An 18,169-nucleotide genomic window follows, 5' to 3' on the forward strand; every position below is an offset into this window, starting at 1 on the left:
GAAGATCTCATAATTTACAGTGTTTCAAAGTTTATGTACCAAAATAAGTGAAATATTTCAACAAATTAGTAGCTAGAAAAAAATAGTATTAAAAACATACAATTAAAAATCAGTTAAATTGACGTTATGCTGCTCATCATACTTCAGAGTCCCTACGCGGTACTATCTTTATTCTCAATTATTCTGAATAATCGAGGTTATACTGTAGTTGTAAATATGCAGTGTGAGAGGGAAAGAACGTAAAATAGGCCTCCCATTTTCTGAATGTTGTGGAGAATAATATACCCTGCTACAGTTTTAGAATATCTTTTTTAGTATTATCAGACTTATTTAAATTCTATCTATCTATTCTATTTATTATATATATCTATCTATCTATCTATACTATATTCTATCATTTTGAAAAAAAAAAATATAATTTTAGATATTTTCTTGATCACTAGTTGTCCTAACAATTTGTGGTTAATTGTATTTAACACAGGTATTCAAACTTTAAAAGTCAATTATCTCAAAACTGTATTTTTAGACTTAACATTGTCTGCCAGTATACCAACGATATTATCAACAGATATTTACGTACTGTTGAGTGTGGTCAATGAAAAGAATAATTATTGTATTATCAAGGAATGAACAATTTAACTACATTTATTAAACTGAACTGGTGCATCGAGCCAATGTGGATCACTAATGATTTTGACAGATTCCTTTCATTTATCAACCTTTGACAACTTTTATTTTATATGGAAAGGTGTTGGCATAATGCTTTGATCTAAATAATTATCGAACACTTTTTCAACAGACGTCTCCAAACAACAATTACAAAAAAAGTATGAAATTCTCATGTTTGGTAGGTAATATAATAAAAATCTACACGATTGCCTCATATTTGGGAATCTAAATCAAAAAATCATTAAAAATAATAGACTTACTGACTCCCAATCACTAGCCACTTCGATGATTTGCTCATTGTCCCCTGACGCCCAATGATAAATCGCGTCTGAAAATAATATACATATAAAATTAATAACCACTTTAAAAACATTCAAGATCCACACCATGAGTATTATAAAAAAAAAATACCAGCTCTAAATGTAACCTTGCCTGTAGGTGACAAAAGGGTTTCTTAATAGATTTTTTATGAAACATGGTATCTAGGCATTTACTCAACTCATTACATTCATGAATTTCCCTGATACGGGATTCAAACACATGGCCACTGTCATATAATGCGAACTTTCTCCCACTCGACTACTACGGGTGTGTGCCATTGTTTAAATATTTTTTTTCAAACTGAACTAGAATGTTTTGAAAATTAAATTAGGAAATGTCACAAAACAAAAATATTTCATGGGTAAACAGGACTATAACAATAATAATAGACTTACCGGTATGCATGTTTCCTGGTCACCCGAACGTCTTCGGGAATATACCTGAAATACAATCATTGAGAGCTTTAATAACTTTCTGATAGTAGTGGGGGTCAATGAATCATAAAGTTTATTGCTTTATAGTATAAATTATTGAGTCTGCAAGCCCGGCTGTTTTTTTTGCAAAATTTAAGAAATAATGAAGCATTTCCAATATATGACTAACAAAAGATAATATTTTCTGGTCTTTAAAATTATGTTTATTTTTAATGGTCTTTAAATCAATTGCGAATTTCTCAGAAATAAATGTAAATGTCCACTGTTACTTAATCTTTAACACTCCATAATACAAATGAAGACCACAAGCAAATATCATTATATGTTACATCTATTTCATTTTAAGTAAATCGATTTTAAAGTTTCACACTGAATATTTGTTACAATAATTAATCTTTCACTATAATTTTTAAATAATTTTTATTTATTATATTGCATAATAGGTCATTCACTTAAAAATATTATATTATATTTCCATTTCCTATTTCTGAAAAAAAATCTTTTTCAAAAAGTCATTTTTTTGTGGGGAAAAAACATTCCATGTGCCATTGTTGTGGTCAGATCATGAAGAGTAAATTTATTATTATAAATCCTAGACTTTTCAATTTGCAGATCAAAATAATGGACAATCATGTCTAGATGTACCTACTTTATTCCAAAAGTGTATTTATAGATAAAAATCTTTTTATGTAAAGTAAAAAAGTTCACATCAGTCAAAAAATGCTATATTTCAATTGTTTATTATTCAATTAATATATTTTATTGAGATACAATATTATTATTATGATACATTAATCTTCATCAATTGTTAGGTAACACAAAAATATGATTAATAAACACTACCATTTATTTGACAATTACTCAATTGAGAACAATACAATACATATTACCCAGTATTCATGCACATGGAATGCCCTGACCACCTTTACTAGAAACACGTTTTAAGACAAAGATTTATTTTTCCGAAAATGTTTATCCACAGAAAAATACGTTAAGAAATTCTCCACAAGACGGCATTAACAGCTCATTTTATACAAAAAATGGACTTGGATTTAATATTTGCTTGTGGTTTCCATATACTTAATATAATATATACTTCATTGTATTTTGATTTTGAATTCAATATTGCTTTATAAAAAGGAAGCATTAGGTTATGTATGCACAATGATATCATTCTCATCTGTCATCTAGTCACCTAGTTCCAATATCATCTATCTATATACAAATAAAACTTTTTTTTTGTATTCTGCCTATGAACAAGCATCACTCCACAGTCCACCCCATCAATATAATATTATTTCTAAACACGCCAAATTTCAAGAGTTTGTTCCAAACACAACCAAAAACAAACAAATAATGACAGTTGATAGGATTGACTGCCCGCAGAGATGAGGGATATTCGAACAGAAGACACATTTACTTAGTACAGGCGCATATAATATTAAATAATCATCATAACTCTCAATTACATGCCTAATATTAAAACTAATAAAACAAGTAAGTTTCAAAATGGTGGCTTACAATGTACATAATAAGCTTTGATGTTACTATTAGAATTGTGAGATTTGTAATTCTTTTTTTGCAGTCTTAATGAAAATGTGTATTTTTCAGACCATAATCAGCCAGCTAGACGACAGCGACTTGCCTGCGCTGTATAGTTTGTGCAAACTACTTTTACAGCGTTTTTTGGTTTGCGCGAGATACAATTTTCCCATCCATACACAAGGGCTTCCCAATATAAACCGGTTTGTGCAGATAAGCTTGTGGTAAAGTACGAGGGTCTAATACAAAGAACTGACACCTTTTATGACCCTTTATATTTGGTACTATTTTACTATTACAATGTTTTTCTTAGCTCGTATTCTTATTTGTCCAGTACAAATCTTGCAATCGATTTTTAACTAACTTCCCGACTAGCTAGACATTTGAAACTTTTAGAATATATCAGAACACGATGTCAATGCATTTTTTTAATACTTTTAGCCATCTTTAAGTAGAATTGAATTCATTTTCAGCTAATTCTGTTTTGTATGAAAAGTTATTTCAACACCATTATTGGTTGCTAAGCGTATGGTCCTGACAACTTAATTATTAATATATAAGTGCGTTACTATGGAAATCAAAATGAAATGTCAATATGACAATTCAGTTTTCTATGATCGTTTAAGCTAGTCAAGTCAAGTTTATATCATTCAACAGAAAATTTAAAAACGTTGTAAATAAAAAGTTCTTTTTATCTTGTAATTATTTTTAATTTTAAAACCTATGTAACCTTGTCCAATAGGATGGTCAATAGTTGTCGTTAAAACCGTTGTTTTATAAAAAATAAGCTGATTGAATTTTACTGTAGATTTACAGTATGAATGATTTAATTTTTCATTATTGGATAGACTGTAAAGACACACTCTAGGAGACAAACCTACATGGTCTTAAAAAAATTAAATGATCAGTTTTTATCCATGCTTGGAAAATGTATGTTTTCATTAAGACAGCAAAGAACATGAGTGATTAATTTTCTAAAGTCAGGGGTCAGGAAGAAAGGTAAATGACCCCAAATTGATGAAACATAAACACTTCAGGGGTGATGAAAGCTCAAATAAAAATCATTCTCACACTCATTACTAATTTACACAGCCCTCCGGAAAGCATTCTTATTTGGAAACATTCATCATCAGACGGAACATCAAGTGCAGAATTCCGATTGGACTGTAACTTGAGGAACTCAACATGTATTCTATCCCACTCTTAATTCTTTTCCATTTAGCCTGCCTCGCTTGTTGATTTCATCAGAGATGCACTTTATATATTCATTCTTCTAGAGCGGATGATACAATAGCGAGGCAGTAGTCCTTCTCAATATAGTTGGATGGAGATAGATACCACTTATTAATCCTACCAATACTTTCTTTCACAGTAGTTTCGAGTTCAATCTTCTTTCTGTGTATTCGAGTTTATTTATTCGAGATTAAAGATCATCTTGGTATTAGTCTCCCGGTGCATTTGAGTTTCAACCAGATATTTCCTTTAAGTACTTCACAGCCACTGTATATTGGTACCTCTAAATGCAAGCATGCCGAGAAGTCCTTTTTCTGTGCTTAGTGGTCAGGATGGAGTGACCAATCTGTGTGCTCGTGTTGATTAGAAGACATCGATTACAGCAGCGATTTCCAAACAGGGATGCAAAGGGAGGTGCGAGAAGTTTAACACAATAGTGTAGCCACAGGTTTGCAGCTTGCAAATGCATAGTTTATAAAACGGCCGCAAGTTATAAACTACATAAAAAACCGTCCTATAAAAGGTTATATAATGTTTGAGGCTTTCACGGTGTTTTTTATCGTAGTAGATTTTTGGGTTTCCACTGTGTCCTTCTTCCTTCTTTACTCAACGTTTCTTGATAATGGCCTCTGCCACGAGCCTGAAACGTCGAGTAAAGAAGGAAGAAGGACACACGGTGGAAACCCAAAAATCTACTACGACTATAAAAGGTTGTTTGCAAACCTGTCTGAAGATGTGAAGACTAATTTTATAATACATCACTTCTATACTATTGCGAAGCGCGCTGTCTACTCGTATCTCGTGATAAAATGATATAAAAGGGTCAAATCATAATATTGGAAATCAAAATTACAAAAAAAAAATAAGTTCGTCATGTTTCCACTTTTAAAAGATTTCTGCGCCAGATATATGGAAGCAAACAAAAATCTATTTACTGAGTACCTACGTGGATAGTTTTCTAATGCACTACTCACATTATTTATTTATAAGTTCTCGATTTAACAAAGCTCGCGTGGATATAGAATCCATGGCCCTCACAAGGGGGGGGGGGACTGACAGGGCTCGAGCCTGAGGGCTTGGGTATAGGAGGGGCCGGCGTGGTAGATCGCCCAGCTAAGTGAGATTAACACACATCACAAATTTACTCTTGTAGTAACTACTAGGCGCTACTTTGTTTCATTTGTTCATTGTTAATAATTTGTCAAGAAATGCAATGCAAGTTGTAAGTAAAGTACTGCTACTATTCGTAACATCAAATTTATGCAAAATGGGATTTTCTCCATTACCTGCTATGAAATCCAAATATCGATCCCGTTTAGTAGAGAAAGAACACTTTGTGCTAATAAACAAGCACATCCATCGCAAGAAAAACAAATTAATTTAAAAATGAATATAATAAAAGTAGTATTGTTTATTTTTATAATTATTTTTTTTTTTCATCTTTGTATTAGTACATTTTTGGATATTTAAAAAGGTGTTTGTATTATTTAATGAAATAAAAGGGGGGGAGGTGTCATGATTACATTTTTTTTAAAGGGAGGCGTATTAACATAAAGTTTGGAAACCACTGCATTACAGGATTGATTGTTCCTCCGATGGGGAGCTCATTCAACGAGCCTGACTATCGTTGTTGATCGTTTCAAAGCCATGCAGTCCCATCACCACCAAGCCAAGCCGCAGGTCCGCACTTATTCTTACGTTGTACTTGTCTATATTATTATCATATGGTTTCTTCAGTGTATGGCGGACACAGAAAGCGAGTCATAGAAAAAAATCCTTTTCTCAGATCTAAGTTTGTAACTATTTGTTCAAAGAGTAAATATTTCTCTTAGGTCACAAAATATTTTCTCCTCGATGGTTGGTTAGTTTTTTTGAAAATGTGTTTTTTTCAAAATTTTTCATAATACTGGAAATAAATTCAATCCACCAAAAGCATTTTATCCATGTAATATACAAAGTGAAATTTAGATCTAAAAAAATAGTGCATGAAAAACCTAAAACAATATTACAACTACTTAAGCGTGTAGTATAAACCACCGCCAAGTAGAATTATTACCTATTCCGCATGGCGACGAGTGATATCTATTTAGAGGTCGAAGTGAAACTGTGTTGGGTACTCACTGAAAGAAAAAGAACGTATGCGCAGATCGTGGCGCGCACACACAACAATACACATGAATGGAATAAATACACATTTGTTCTAAGGTAAGATTATAGGACCACGTGAATTTAGCCCCCCACAACTTTATTATCCACATAATATCGTCGGTGTTTTGTAAAAAGGGCGAATTAACCAAAATGCTATTTTACAGGAGGAGGATTTTTAACTTTTGACATTTATTTATTAACTACCTCTGGATGATTATAAATGTCTAGCAAGTTTATAATAAAGCTTAGAAAGAATACTGTCCTTATAATAAATAGGCTTTATAATATAATATTTTAAAAGGCCTAATATGTGACATATCGCTTTTTATTCATAATACTAAGAGCCGCATGCAGAATCTAAGAAATCGTTCCTAAGGATAAGTCGCCGAAAAGGATGACTTAACTATAGACAATCCTGAGTATAGAGTTAAGGAACCCTTAACCATAGACTACTTTTGTTATGAACACGCCCCCTTCCGTATTACGCATGAGTGCAGGACCGTAACAAAAATATCGATATTTTGAAGTATCAATACTTTATGAAAGATACATCGATATTTTGCTATTGATAATTTCTTTTGATAACGATGGATATATAATAAAATTATAAATAATCCTTCGCAAACAACCATAATTTGACAACGATATTTACAAACATGTCCCCCGCAAGGCGGGGGGGGGGGGCTAACAGGGGTCTAGCCTGGGGGTCAATCAGATAAGTGAGATAAACACACATCACAAATTTGCTCTAATACTAAAAAAGTCGCCTGCGCACTATTTATTTCAACGATTTTAACATTTTAACAATAGTACGATGCATTTTTTTATTATCGTATGTCGCGATACTTGACAACTCCGCAATTCAAATAGATATAAATACTAATGGTTTTAAGTTTTGTACTATTCCATTTGAATCTTTCTCATTTTCTCATTTTTTCGACACGGGTATCGCCTTTCGGCATCTTCGGGCACTATGCACGCTCACCAATGGTAAATACAATTGACACACCGACCCGGGTCGTATAAAAATGACCCATTCACTGCGTCCAACGCAACTGGTGCGTTGCCCATCAGGTGGACATTAGATATAATTAGCATGTTATTTAAATGTGATAATTAAATATTAATTAAATGGTCCGCAGTGAATGGGGACTGCGGACCTTTTAATATAGAGATATATTAAAAAATACACAAAATCACTAAAAATACAGTGAATATCCTTCATTTTACCTAGAACACCATTTGAATGCTGTATTTCGAAAACGTTGCTTGACACATTTTAAAAAACAGTGACATAAGTTGCAAAAATCTTCAATTACCTAAATACACAAATGTTAGTAGTTTTTTTTAAAGACAACGGTTAACATTTGCTATTAAATAATATATTTTACATCTACCTACCTATTTATTTTTATACCTATAGGATTGTTTTCACTATTTTGGAAGGATTTATTTTTTGGGATAGGCCTAATAAATTTTAACACAATAGTTGTAAGTCTCCATACCTGTCTTTCAATATGATACTGCCAAATATTGATACTATTTCTTTTCATGCATATTTAGTCACATTGGGCCTGACTCTCAAAACAACAATCACAAAATATGAATATTAAATTGCTTATACAAATTAATATTAATCGTTTGTTGTGATAAATTGATGAGAGTTTTATAACTGATTTAGAATATAAAATATTAATGTGAATAAATTGTTGGTTAAAAATGATATAACTTACAGTTTCTGGCTGTTCATACACAGCCTCCATCATTCGCCATGCATTAGATGAATTATGGGGTCTATAATACCCCATTCCCCCAGCATACGATGGCCAGTCCTGAAAATATAATACATAAAAAATAACTTTCAAATTCAAATGTGTATTATATTAATACTATCGACTTACTTGTACGTTGTTACGTGGTACTTGATAAAATTTAAATTTTACTTCTAATGGATTTAAGTTTTGGACTATTCCATTTGAGTCGTTTTTTGCGACCCGGGTTATGTTTGACATTGAAAAAGGTACAAAATTACTTCACAGTCTCAGTCATGCAGATGATTATAAATTATTCTACCAAGAAAAATTAGAAATAGAGCACTGTTGCAGAGCGTGCCTATCTTGAATGATCAACTTAGCTTTCCAAATAGCCCATTGCTATATCCTATATGATGGTTTACATGCGAGACTATATGATCAATAGTATTGATATACAACATATACATGTATATATGCGGGTATAGGTATGTATACGTGTTGCCTATATAAATATATATATTAGATGGGTTTATTTGTGGTTTTGTTATAGTTAAAGATAATATTATAAAAAATAAAAAAGTAGGTATCATATAAGAATATTATTTAATATTAATTGTTTAACTAATAACTTTTAAAGACTGATATCATAAATATATCTCATTAGTTGACTCGATTAATTTCAATTGTTCCCAGAATGGACGATTTTACACCTCTTGAGTGTAGTATTTTTATTGTTTATAACTACTAATGATAAGGTATGGGGTTTTTTTACAAACTATTCATAATTTGTTTATTATATATTTTTTATTGGATCCTTGACTCAATAGATAGGTGGTAAGTTTTTACTTACTTTATTGTATTGATTTATTATATAAGTTAGAGTTAATAGTTTTTGTTGTCAGTGTGTGTTTGTCTTTTGGTGATTATACACAGCGCCTGAAGATGCCGAAAGGCGAAACCCAAGTCACAAAAAACAACTCAAATGTAATAGTACAAAACTCAAATCCATTAGAATTCAAATGTGTATGTTTAAATAAGGGTTTATTAAAAAATTTCTAAACAGTGGTTTAATTCTGTAAATGTACAATATTTACTAACGTTGTGCGGCTACTGGCATATCATGCCCATGATATCTATCATCATTGCTGTCAGAATTGGCGCTGAAAAGCTGAAGGCATCCCCAACACTGGCTAAATTGAACATTATCACATAAAAGTTTGATACAGTCAACAGTCTTGTCCAACTTGGGTCTCTCGTGAACTGACATAATGATATAAGAGAAACTTTAAAGGTAGTATTTATAAAAAAAAAAAAAAATATAATAAACAGGATAATGGGAATATTTTACATATGCATAGATTTACTTCTCGTAATATGACAATAAAAATAAAAGGCGTGCATAGACCGAAAAAGTTAGGGACCTTCTAACCAATAGTAACCCGTGCGCTAGTAAAGCTCATTGAATATAAAATGTTAAAGTGTAAACTTGAAACGCTGTTAACAGAGGTTCAACTAAAATTTATTATTTTTTAGATTGACGTCGAAGTTGTTGATAGATTTATATAGATTGATTTAGACAACTTTGATTATTCTGATCGTACATAGTGATCCAATGGTGTTTTTGATTGTTTTATAATAATAGGTTCATTCCAATTATATTGAAAAAACATACCACTGTAACGTTCAGTTAAAGCAATAAATAAAATGCCAATAAAATGAATAATTAATTTGACAGGTAAGTTATAACCTTTCAATTCATTGTAAAAAGTTTGACAAAATATCTGTAGGAATTTCAATATTGTGTATAATGTAGATGCAGATGAATCACTAGTACCCAGTTAAATGTATGTTTTATAATAAGTTTCGTAGATAAGGCAATTCTCATTCGGGTGCTCATTTTTTTAATGTAAGTATAGTGTTACACGTTGTACAAGTAAACCAAACATTTTTTTGTCATTCGCAATTCTGTCATCATTTTTACAATGGTCAAATCATACATTTATGTGTAAAACAGTTATTGCCGTAACTATTTAACTTGTACGCTTTTGCTGGCAGTAAATCCATGCATGTGTACAGCCAGCATAAGTATAAAAATTATAGCTTGTGAAATGAATGCAAGAGGTGGATTTTTTATTACCAAGAAGCTGGTTCGTCTGCCAGGACTCAACGGGCCTGACTGCGGCATAATACCTTCACGTGGACACCAGTCCTGGAAATATAACACTCACATGAATGCCAACATTGAATATTGATTCAATGAACATGTTTGTTATTTGCTATTTGTATTACATATAATTGAAAAAATGATGAATTAAAATTTTCATAAATCGGAATTTCACATAAATCGCTCTCGAAATGCAACAATTACATACATGAAAAACACTTTAATATATCAATTCAGAGAAATTGCTTGTATCAATGATTGTTATTGACAAAAAAATTACAAAGATAGCAATGAATCCAGATTTTTTATTTATTAAAGGGTTCATATTACTGGTTTTGCCACATAAAGACAAAATACATTACCATATGATACTGTAAAATATCAGTATCAGATGGTATTCAAATAATAATACAAAAACATAAAATTATAATGGGTTACAGCGGCTTGTTTTTTGTTTTAGCTTATTTCTTGTGTGCATGATGTACCTTTCGCAAACGCAATACATAATATAATTTATTTTGGAGTGATCATATCACAAATGTAATAAAATATCTACGGCACTCAGCACATAAATGCAACATCAACTGAAAGCTCTAAATATATATAAACTCAATACAACTCGTCAACTTAATCCGTGTAATTTGAAAACAAACCACAAGTTACTTAATATTCTGACGAATGTAAAGTTGTCATGACAAACTTGTTAAAAATCCATTGTTAATTTTCTTTAGTGTAATATCTTGGTGATGCATTAAACTTACAGATATTATGTTTCATGGATGTTAATTAAATTACATAAATTCAATGAGTTATGGTTGCTTTGAACAATAAAAATATGCGCTGTTATATTATAAGAGAAATCAGCTTAGTAGAATTGTTTTTGATGTTTTTTTATTGGATCTCTTGGAACAATTTAAAATGGGGCTAAGTAAGGGCTTTTTGTTTTGAGTACCTACCTGTAGACCGCCAAAGCTTCTATTCATTATTATTTTAGAAGTTTTGTTCCTTTTCTGAATACCTGCAACAATAATCATTCACTCATTTATGATGGTCAAAGGGACGGGACGGAGGGGCCTCACTAAGGATCACAATCTTTAATAGAATTTTCAACTCTAGGATTTAGGAATTAGTATATCCAATCTCGGTATCCTGTGATTAGTAAAAAAAAATTTTTTTTACCACATGGTTTTAGAACATAGAAATATTTCACATTTAATGACATGTTTTTGCATTTTTTTAGTTATAGATACTTCTTTAATTTAAAAATAGATTAGTTAAAAAAGTATGTGATGATAGTTAATCCTAAGAATTCGTTGTGTTTTCAAATCCAGGATTGCAAACCATTCTTAAAATATGTTTTGTAGATTAAATTAAACATTCGCACAAGGAAGACTAACCTAGACCCATATCAAGATTATCCAAATCAATTAAGCAATTGAATGAACGTAAAGATTGTCAAGGGGGTTCCAATACCTCATACAAAATTATCTGTCAAATTCAGTTTTGTCAACCATCATATGCCAGAATTTCTCACTGAAGAAGAATTTATTATTTTGTAACTAACAAATTAGTACAACATGTTACCATCACTGATCTGGTGCTTTTTATGAAAAAATTAAAGCTATATCAAAAAATGTTTGATTCAACGCCATGCGCAAGAAAATGAGTAAATCTGCAACGCAGATCATGATTTCTTCATGATCTTATCTCAACTCCCAGTATGGACAGGTCATAAAAGATGCCATGCTGGGTAATTATTCTCCACAATTCAATGACCTGTAAAAATATGACGCAATAAATAGCACAAAATACGGTATTTCCAATGGCAAAATCAAATTATTGTTAATATTAAGTATATAGGCAATTTAGTATATTCGCCGCATGTATCTGTTAATTAATAAAACTTGCTACTAACATTGCTATCAAATGACATGTACTTTGACAAGTCCATTTTTTACAAATTTGTAAGTTTTAATCAACATTTCACGAGATAAGATGAGTCACTATTTCCCAATGACATTATTAATGGATAACGCACTCAATACAGTAGCTAGCAAGTAAATTCGCGCATTGCGACATTCACACATGTATAGGTAGACGTCACGCAATTTCCAATATGCGATATCACGGATCGGGAATTTTTAGCAATGTGACCTTTATTGTAACCGCGTTAGAACAGTGTTTCTAGTGTCAATGTTCATTTGAGCGAACCTGTTCGAACCGAACCATTCGGCAAACCCGACAAAAAGCATCGGGAATTTATAGCAATATCACTTTTATTGTAACGGCGTTAGAACAGATTATGCCATTCAGCAGACCCGACAAAAAAGAAAGTGTCATTTTTTTTTCCAGATGGTTCATCCATATTAATGTCATTGCTATTTCCGATGTAACAGTAAAAATTTTCATGAAGAGATGCGAGGCTCGCTTGTTAGTGCATTCGGACATATTTCAGGGGCGGCATATATTGCTTATTTGTTTGCGGGCAAATGCATGACATTTAACTGTAAACGGCGTAAACAAATAAACATTATATAAAAACTGTTTACAAACATTTATATAACAAAATTTAAAATATTTTTATACAAATACACATGTTTTTTCGTATTCCGCTGCAAATGGAAACATGTACAAATGCACTAACCTAAACGCTGGTGTATTCATGTTGACAGGAAAATTTTAACTGTGGCATCAGAAGTAGTGATTTATTGTCTCGTGGAATATTGTTTTGATTTACATATTTGTACAATGTGGACTGTCCTAAATACATTTCATTTGTTAGGAGTCTTTATAGGTGTACATCCATTACATTTTATACAAATTTTTGTGCAAGTTTGTTTATGTAGCGGCAAAAATTTTGCAACAATTGTACAATTGGTTTACGGGAAGCTGTACATTCTTCTGGAGTAGAATTTAACAATCATTTGTGATATAAAAGAATGGCTAAGAATCAAACATAGATGTAAATGACACAACAAATTATATTCTAAGTTCTGACAAAAAGAAGGATTAGAAAAGATGCTACTTGGAAGAGACATTCAAAAAAGTATTAATCATTTTTATTTAGAATTATCTCTGAAAAGTTATATAGGTATCTCTCGACTAGATAAGCTACATGACACAAAAGGCATTAGGCCACCAAGTGAATCATGCTAACTAATGTGCTATTATAGTCAACATAATAATTGGACATTTTTAAGACATATTATTTATTGACAGATAAAACTAGATAAAGAGAGTTTATATTAAGATTCATGCAACCAATTAAACCTAAAACATAAGATGTAAAGAAAATGAAGGTACAGCAAAAAGGAAGAGTATAAGGGTAAAAGTAGGTACTTCCTTAATAAACTAATTCGTAAAGGTTCGTTGTGTTGTTGAAGGCGAAACTATGGCGAAACCTGAGCTCGTACCTGGCTCACCACAATAGCTCACTGTACACTGATAGAGTCACGGAAAGCCGTGTGTACCGTTGTCAGTGTAAGCAAGACTACTATGTTGAGATGGGTTTGCAAGAGTAGCTCACTGTACACTGATAGAGTCACGGAAAGCCGTGTGTACCGTTGTCAGTGTAAGCAAGACTACTACGCTGTCAGGGCCAAGCTGGCCCAAGGTTAACTGATTTGTTCAAGGCCGTGTAGCGCCTTATATTCCCAACTAGGCGACCCCTTCCTCGCCGTCCAGCTGATAAAGCCGGTGCGCTTCGGTGGGGAACGACTCGATAGTGGGAAGGCGCTGTGGCGGGGGCGCCCGCGTTGACTGAAGGCGATGGCCGCTGTGCGAGTGAGAAAGTATTCGGAGGTCCCGCGCTAAAAGAGTAGATAATCATATATTCGATACTGATGGTGAAAAATACTTAAGCTTGCAAACCGTGTTTCATAGCCACTTTAAAAAAAAATTATCAAAACCATTAGTATTACCTACTGCACTAGGTACTGAAGGCAAGGGGTGGTTTCCTCGAAACTGATGACACGTAATTACTCGATTGTAAACAAGACAAACATCGATTTTATTAAAGATGTTGATAACAGTAAATTTTAAGAGTTGAATCTCACTTAAGTCGTGCAAGAACTGAACGAAAATTTACAATAATTTATATACCTACTTAAAGAAAAATGCATTACAGCGGTCAGCTATATCGTCGCTATAGGATTTGTTTCCCGAATATCCATTTTTGTCGAAATCGACATTTTAATGCAGTTCAATTTCTTTTATCGAACTCTACCGAAATCATTTATAAAAACAATATATTTTTATCTAGGAACAGAGATATTTTTTTAAAAAACCCGAATACGCCATGTTAAGTTACAATTACTCCGTGGTGTTCTCCCGAATGTCCAACTATTCGTACCTGAATATCCAAGTTAATTTCGGTCGAAATAAATCTCTGACTGCGTTTTTATTTCCCGAATATGACTTTTAGCCAATCAAACCGCGCAGACGCCGTGCATCTCGCTCCCACATTCACGCTGTCTAGCTCTAAAACAATCACGCCCACTTTCATATTTTTCGGCCGTCCGGGGGCCTCTTTCAAATTTCGTCTTATTGATATTGTTTTTAAAGTTACTATTGTTTTAATAGTGAATTCATAAAATTTGAAGAGATCATTTATAGCTGATACATCACCAGTTTGCCCTGAACTTATAGTAAAGTTATGGAAGTGAGTATTTTAACCTAAATAACTGCATTTTGTTTTGATAAATGACACAAAATCCCAACGGTTATATGAATTCTACAGTATGACCCGGCAACTACTATGACGTAAAAAATAATTATTATTTCAAATTATTGTTAATCAAACATTGTTTGTCTTTATTTTACTTTTAATCTAGGTATTTCTATGAAAATAAAGGCGATGCTATTATTTATTTTTGAATGCGCTGATAGTTAATTAAATTTAATATGTATGTTAGTAACTGTTTATTTGGTGAATATTATATACTAAGGATATTGGTACCTACCTAATATTGGCAGCCAATGGTAATTAATTTATAGATGCTATTATTTTGTGTTGTCATTCCAATAGTAAATAATATATAATATTTATTTGGTGGTTTGTAATAAGTTTAATTGTTAATTATAGAAATATATAGATACGAGTATAATAATATACAGATATAATATATACATAATTTTTTTTTTTTTGGAACAAGTATTAATATAAAATTGTTAACAAGTACGAGTAAGTACCATCATAAAATATTCGAGAAATCCGTGACGTCGGTTAGTGATACCTACTTTTATTTAATAAACAAAAACCGATCGCCGATAGTCGCTTGATTTTGAAGAATACTGATGAGCAGGTATTAAAAGGCCAATAGTTAAAGTTTGTCGTCATAAGTATGTCACCTCATAGCATAGTGGATAATTCGTGGACTGGGTCGTAAACCCAGGAGATGCAGGGACGATTCCTGCCGGGTGTCTTACTTTTTTCAAAAAGATTTTTTCTATTGGTTATAATATATTTTCTCAGAAGTGATTTTAAAAATTATGTGTGTTCAATTATTAGAATGGTACATTCTTAAATCTTGTGAATTATTCGCTCAATAAAAAAATAGTTAATTACTTAAAAACTATTTTATTAGGTACTTAATCCGAAAAAACCGAAAAAGCGATTGCCGCATGTTATTATTACATACAAACTTCGGTGATTACGAACATTAAGTATTTAAATAGTAGAAGTAACTATTAACAATTATCGTGTAAATAAATATAACATTTGAGGCGTGTACTTTTTGACCACTCAGTAATCCGTGGGCCGTGCAGCAATACGCTACGGTCTTAAATCCCGAACGTCCTTATTTGGTCCCGAATATCCATTATTCTGAGAGAGTGCTAAAAATTTCCCGAATATCCACAGTGAGTACTTGTAAATAAAACGTATTTTCTGTGCATTTAATGATTTATAACAGTATATTATTCTTGGAATCTATTCTTAGATAATGTTGCAATCATACAGTGTAAAAAGAATGATTGATACATCTACTGATATTTAAATATACGACAATGAAATTTGTTTTTCGTCTCCTGTAAAATTGACATTTGGTCTATTCGGGAAACAAATCCTATAGCGACGATATGGTAGGTCCTTAAGATTATAGAAAAATATGTAGGTCGTACAATGAATACTACGTACAAAATTTAAAATTTAGAAAAAGGATTTATTCGTTTATATAAAAGAAAAGAGTATGAAACACAAATCAAGAGAAACTATTTACACGTTTAGATAAAGGAGGGTACCTATAAACACAACAGACATAAATCTGTCATTTTTGACGTTTGTTAGAGTTAGACGCTAACAGTGTACGATTGATATCATAATATTGAGCAGACGTATCGTTGTGTTATAATAACTAACAACGAATTGATTATTTACATATAAGAATGTTTCAGACTTAGAATATTAAAGAATTCATACTTTCAGACATACCTAGGTAATTTTAAATATAAGTGCAAAAATTATAAGTTGAAGTGCCAAGACTGTGATGGCCGCCGCACCGGCGTCGCGGCGCGGCGGCACCATAGATTGGGCGGCACCAGTGTTGCCAAGTCAAAATTTTTAATTTCAGTAGAATGTGTAAAAAAAATTCAGTAGATTCGACAAAATATCAGTAGATTTCTGTTTTAGGAAAAAAATTTCGTCGCGGGCCGCAGGTTCCCAGATTTTCATAGTTGGCTTGTTTTTTTTAGGAAAAATATTATACGCAGGTTCCCTATTTTTCATGGTCGGCTCGTTTTTTTAGGAGAAAAATTTCGAAGTTCCCAAGTTTTCAAAGATGGCTAATTTTTTTTCCTGGCTGGTGGGAATTTTGTGAAATGGAGAAATATCAGTAGATTTCAGAAAATATCAGTAGATTCAGTATATTGCCAAAAATATCAGTAGATCTACTGAAATTTCAGTAGACATGGCAACGCTGGGCGGCACTGCGAATATTTATGAAAGATAGCTGAGCCAGCTGGCGGTCGCCAGTCTGTCTCGCTAGATCTTGCAGACAGCTTGGCGGTATTGGATAGTAATATAATTGTGAAGTATGCATAGGCGGCGCCATAGTTTTCCCTTCGTGATGGATTTTCATTCACCTCAGACAGTTTGACATTTCGCTGATTTGTCAGTTTTACTATTTGCAAGTCGTTACTGCTAATATAAATTTTGGGTCATATGCGTAGTCTATTCTGGAGTCTGGCCTTCACAATATCGTCTGACACCACTTCAGAGTGATAGGCCTAGCAGAACAGCTGGCAATCGCCGATTGCTACCACTGACATTTGAATTGAATATACCTAATATGTTTATAAATTGCACTTTCTCATTCATACTTATTTGTTTTCGTTGAACTAAAACGTTGTTGGTTAGTTTTTTATAATTCATTAAACCCTGCCTAACCAAACAATAGTAGTTAAAATATTATTCTATCTATTAAATAGGTATCCAAAATGATGTATGATTTAAAAGCATAATTAAAAAAAAATATTGACAGATACGTATTATGGCTTGGTTTTCCCAGGGTTAATTTGATTTTCAAAAACTAACCAACACCATCTGTAAATTATAGTCTTAGTTCAATGTAAACAAATACGTATAACTGACAAAGTTTAGTCTGTACTATCTATGGTGGATCCACCCTACCTCCACCCATCGCCACTACAGGATAGTCTAATTTTTCATACATTTAGATTATTGCGTTATAATACGTTTTATTTATTCAATGGGGGAAGATCCCATTAGATTGAAAAAATGTGAAAACTATTTCTCATAATGTCATTTAAGATACTTGTAATTACCACCCTGAAGCGGTGTGTCCATATATGCTTTGCTTAGGAACAAAAATGGTATTTTATTTTTAAATTCTTTAAAGTACTTAATATATTAATGAATAAATTCCAACATGCTAAATTTATTATTT

The 18,169-nt window shown here is 32.2% G+C and overlaps 1 protein-coding gene across 3 annotated transcripts; it reads right to left on the bottom strand.

Moving 5' to 3' along the window:
* Positions 1–16,783, bottom strand: LOC147079660 (uncharacterized). 3 transcript variants are annotated; one of them, XM_085942931.1, is made up of 7 exons: positions 16,696–16,783; positions 11,222–11,283; positions 10,239–10,310; positions 8,081–8,179; positions 1,386–1,430; positions 930–997; positions 1–72 (listed from the first exon to the last, which is right to left on the bottom strand). In XM_085942931.1, exons 2-7 carry the CDS (start codon positions 11,246–11,248, stop codon positions 66–68), a joined length of 318 nt encoding a protein of 105 aa, XP_085799057.1. In that variant the 5' UTR covers positions 11,249–11,283; positions 16,696–16,783; the 3' UTR covers positions 1–65. The 3 variants fall into 3 exon arrangements, with proteins under 3 accessions (XP_085799057.1, XP_085799044.1, XP_085799050.1); XM_085942918.1 differs by lacking the exon at positions 16,696–16,783 and having other exon boundaries at positions 11,222–11,426; XM_085942924.1 differs by lacking the exons at positions 1–72; positions 16,696–16,783 and having other exon boundaries at positions 790–997; positions 11,222–11,426.
* Between the last annotated feature and the right edge of the window lie 1,386 nt (positions 16,784–18,169).

This window comes from Rhyacophila brunnea, unplaced genomic scaffold, assembly GCF_057557595.1.
Source record: "Rhyacophila brunnea isolate RB1 unplaced genomic scaffold, BYU_Rbru_1.0 scaffold_1, whole genome shotgun sequence".
Taxonomy (NCBI): Eukaryota; Metazoa; Arthropoda; class Insecta; order Trichoptera; family Rhyacophilidae; genus Rhyacophila; species Rhyacophila brunnea.

Bases quoted from the DNA above. Each gene is read 5' to 3' on its own strand.
- LOC147079660 (XM_085942918.1), bottom strand. From the start codon at position 11,299: ATGATTATTGTTGCAGGTATTCAGAAAAGGAACAAAACTTCTAAAATA. The intron at 1,431-8,080 runs GTAAGTTATATC...ATTGTATTTCAG, and splicing joins TGTATGAACAGCCAGAAACT to GTATATTCCCGAAGACGTTC. The intron at 998-1,385 runs GTAAGTCTATTA...TATTATTTTCAG, and splicing joins ACCAGGAAACATGCATACCG to ACGCGATTTATCATTGGGCG.